Source organism: Berghia stephanieae, chromosome 4 (assembly GCF_034508935.2).
Source record: "Berghia stephanieae isolate SIO BIC M18660-M18661 chromosome 4, UCSD_Bste_1.3, whole genome shotgun sequence".
NCBI lineage: Eukaryota > Metazoa > Mollusca > Gastropoda > Nudibranchia > Aeolidiidae > Berghia > Berghia stephanieae.
In genome coordinates, this window is record NC_088363.1 from 47,286,028 (window position 1) to 47,290,683 (window position 4,656).

The 4,656-nt window shown below is 32.2% G+C and overlaps 1 protein-coding gene across 1 annotated transcript in view; it reads left to right on the forward strand.

Moving 5' to 3' along the window:
* Window positions 1-2,982: 2,982 nt before the first annotated feature.
* LOC144970714 (sodium-dependent proline transporter-like) overlaps window positions 2,983-4,656 on the forward strand; it is a 27,318-nt gene continuing 25,644 nt past the window's right edge. The window contains exon 1 of the mRNA XM_078910631.1: window positions 2,983-3,444. Within this exon, the coding sequence (XP_078766757.1) occupies window positions 3,370-3,444 (75 nt within the window). The 5' untranslated portion in view covers window positions 2,983-3,369. The remainder of the gene's footprint in view (window positions 3,445-4,656) is intronic.

The window sequence follows — 4,656 nt, forward strand, 5'->3', positions numbered from 1 at the left end:
TCAATTCAGATCCAAAAGACAATTTTCCCTAGGATGTCCAAAAAGTGATCAATTATTGATAAATTTATTGATTTATATATTTGTTTATTCAATCATATATTCATTCACATTTTAAAGATCCTTTATTGGCTTTTTTTCATATTTGATTTATTCATATTTTTATAGGCCCATAGATTAAGAATCCAACCAAAAACGGGGGAAAACATTTGGATTTCGGCTCAACTGGTTCTTACTGTAGTTGTTATGTGAGATGGACAATAAATACGAGGACCCTGACATTCTTGCAAATGTCTGAGTCATGGAATGTCCATCCTTCCCCACTCCCGTCTCACCATCACCCCCTTCTCCCGATCTCAGGACAAAAAGGGGCCACAAGTTCACACCCCCTCCCCCCCCCCCTCCTTTCACGACACCTTAATACGTCAGAGATCAATAAACAATTAGGCTATGTGCATAATTTTTGTCGAATTCTGACAAACCGAATTTGGCTAAAATCATATGATTCATAAATTGATGGATTAACTTTTAACTTCACTTGACTTCAGCATCTATAAAGCGCAATATCCACCAAATGTGCTCAAAGCGCTTCACATGGGGTCCTTAGTAAAACAGCTTTGAGCTTTTATATAACGCAAGATCCACTAAATGTACTCAAAACGCTTTGCAAAGTAAGGGACATGACGCCTTTAAGGATACATCACTTTTTTTTTTTGACAGAGACAACGCTGTAAACGGTCAGGTAAAACTTTAAAACCTGAGTGCGGAAATAGAATGTCACAAAACAACTTTTTTCCATGGACTCATCTTTACGCTACTCAGAGCGGGAGTCGAAAACGAGCTCATACCACAAAGCCACTAAGCCGCACGATGACCAACAACGCCCCCCCCCCCCCTACCCCGCCCCCACTCAAACTTGGGGTTTCAAAAGCAGTCTCGACTTTAAAACTCAATGACATGTTGGCGGTCACCATAAACTATCAATATTTGAAGTATACAACTTTCTGGCCAAACTTAGAAAATGTGATTTGTCAAATTGTGACAAATTTATTCGGCCATAATCTGACCTGCATGACATACATCCACTATTTTGGGCCAGCGTGGCTCGGCGGTACGGTCTTTGCTTCGTGCACGAAAGGTACTGAGTTCGATCTCTCGCCGCTGCACTGTGTGGCCTTGAGCAAGTCACCTCGCCCTAGTTCAATTTGTGGCGCTGCACTGCGGCTGACGCATGAGTAATTCCAGTCTTCCCTTGGAATAGACCCTAGTGAAACATTTCCTGTATGGGATGAATAATGGGAATTTGAATTATATTTCAAATATTGATTGTGCTTTGTATTTGATTGGTAGCGATAAGGTCTCATTATTCACGCTTGTCAAAGACGGAACGAAATTGTCGTCAGCTCTTTCTTATTGTTTTAGACCGCTATCTTAATGATTAGTTCTCAGTAAATTCTATCAATCAGACTGTGGACGTTAAATGTTACACATAGTTTTTTTTTTTATGTTGGTTAGTTTTATCTGTCCGGCGGATGTTGAATTGTTCTGTTTTGTTTTGTTTTTTGTTGTTGTTGTTTTTTTGTTTTTTTTTTTGCTTATCGCATATCATCAATAGGAAACAATGCAAGAGATATATTGAATGAAATACGATAAACACATTAATAAATTGAATAACACGCTGCTAGCATCTATAGACCATAAAATGTAATTATAACAGCTTGAAAAAACTGATCTGAAATATAACAGTTTTAATTGTTTTTATTGGCAGAAGAAAGGTTTTGAGCCCAAAACGTTTCGTGTTTAACTTTTTGTTCTTCTTATGTTGTCAAAGGTATCACTTTCATTTTAGCTTATTATTTATGGCAGACTTCAGCTTCTGGCAGCTTATTAAAGAGCACAGAGCTTGGTCTAGTTATGATTATCCGCTATATAAATACTATAATAATAATAATAATAATAATAATAATAATAATAATAATAATAATAATAAATAATAAGAAGAAGAAGAAGAAGAAGAAGAAGAAAGAAAATATTAATAATAATAATAATAATAATAATAATAATAATAATAATAATAATAATAATAATATAATAATAATAATAATAATAATAATAATAATAATAATAATAATAATAATAATAATAATAATAATAATAATAATAATAATAATAATTATTATTATTATTATTATTATTATTATTATTATTATATATTATATTATTATTATTATTATTATTATTATTATTATTTTATTATTATATTTTTATTATAACATGTATATGATGATGATGATGATGATGATGATATATCATCATCATCATCATCATCATCATCATCATCATCGTCATTATCATCATCATCATTATTATTATTATCTATTATATTATTATTATTATTATTATTATTATTATTATTATTATTATTATTGTTGTTATATATTATTATTATATTATTATTTTTATTATTATTATTATTATTATTATCATTATTATTATTATTATTTTATTATTATTATTATTCACGTTGACACTATTCCAGGCAATTGAAAATAAATAAATAGAAAGCATTCAAAAACAATATTAATATTTACTCTTACAAACCTAGTATCTTTCGGGACTTGGACATACGATTGCCATTTCGTTAAGCAAAAACATAACTTAAACCCGAGGTATACTTATTTGCAAGTCTGGTAACCTCAATTGTTATGGGCTCACAGTTGTAATGTAAATTATACTCTCAAACCAACGCAAACTATTGTTCATTGGTAAATCAAGCCCATAATTGCGTTCTGTCATCAGACCTGTAAATATGTCGCTTAAACCTAATCTAAAGTGATAATACTCGTATTATTTTCTATAGATATAAACAGATGCATCTCTAGCCTGTCTTGAACACATTATTTTATATTGACCAACTTCGTTTGGCAAATTGTTTAATTCGCAAATTTTGTTAATTGTCTATTGATACGGGGATCGATTTGGTGCGGAAACTAAAACATTATACGACCTTGGCAAACGGCTTCAAAACATCGCCATTTATCAAAATATATTAAACCAGACAAATAAGGAAAGTGATTTTTTTAATTAACAAAAACAAATTTCAAGATAATGAAGACAAAACTGAACAGCTTGAATATAAGCGGTCGAAGTCAGGAAATGAAGTAGGACTAATAACAACATGTGGATTTATAATTGGTCTGTAAAAAGTTTAAGCAGCATTTTGTATTTTATTCCATTGAAGTTCACAAAATCCAATGTTAGATATGGTTGAATTTAGATTTGATTCTAAGAAGAAAAAACATCAAGATTAATTTCAATCCAAGTTCAAGGACATAACTTTTCATCTTCCGGCACATCTACACAAACGTCAAGATGACAGACGCAGACAGCAACGTTGATCTTAAAACGTTACCAAAATTTATACGGGCAAAAGTTCCTGTGTTTTTGGTGAGTGGATAAAAGACTTTAAATTTAAAATTTACTCCTTTTATAGGTGAACGTATGATCTTTGTGGTTTTGTGGTATGACGCTCGCCTTCGGACCGGTAGGTAGGTCCCTGGTTCAAGTCTCGCCCAGGGCGGCGCAAAGTTGAATCCTAGGAAAAGGCTTTTTGCTCACTTTCTCTCACCGTATTCAGGTGTAAAATGAGTATTTGGCTGTGAACAGCGTTGTCTCTGTCAAAAAAGATTATAATAATGGACCTCCAGGCGTCATGTTTCGTTCTACACGTTAAACGTTGCTGTTGGCTTGGGACACCTTCAAAAAGGATTATTATTGAACGATATATGTTCAAGTTTAAGTTATTAAATTAAAAATGTTCAAATTAATTGGAGAGATATTCCATCAGAGGCCAATTCAACCCAAGATCAAGTCTGTATCAAACTAGAATTTGTGACCAATCGTCTTTCATTGGTATTATGTCCGGGTGAACCTAATGATTAAAATTGATAGAGAAATCGGGCCGACTTCATAAGGTGTGATTTAAAATTTACCTATTCATTACGGAGAATGAGTCTAGTCTGTTTCTCGAATGTTATAAAATGAAAGCAAACAAACAATCAAAAACAAAAACCCCTCAAAAAACCACCACCACTAACAACAACCACAGACAACAACAACATTCAAATCAAAACAATCTTCAATCTTTAAACTATACTTTATGTTATTAAGAGATAAGATGCGATAAGATATATTTTATACTTAAATAATCCTTTATGTAAATTATAATTTATTAGTATCTCATCGATATGAGACAATTCCACGTTCTGGCCATGCTTTTATTCCTTCTTTTTTAAAGCGGTTATATTCATTTTTGTTTATTACTAGAAACGAAGATAAAACGACTTCATTGGTCTTATATGATGTAATTCGTCATTCCAACATAAAACTGAACTGATGCTGTGGATCACATTTTAACATTATCCTCTTCCAAAGATATACGAGAAATATTCAAAACCAGACCTCAACTACCAGCTGTAAAGAATGGATCCTTGTTTTCACTCCTGTGATTTCTTGAAACTTTTTTTTTTTCTGTTGTTGTCACCAGAGCTTCTTGTCAGAAGATCCCGCCCAACATGTTAATAAATTATATACATTTTACTTACTTATTTGTTTTGTTTTATCATCCTGGCAGTGATTGGGAAGCTGGCTCTAACTCTG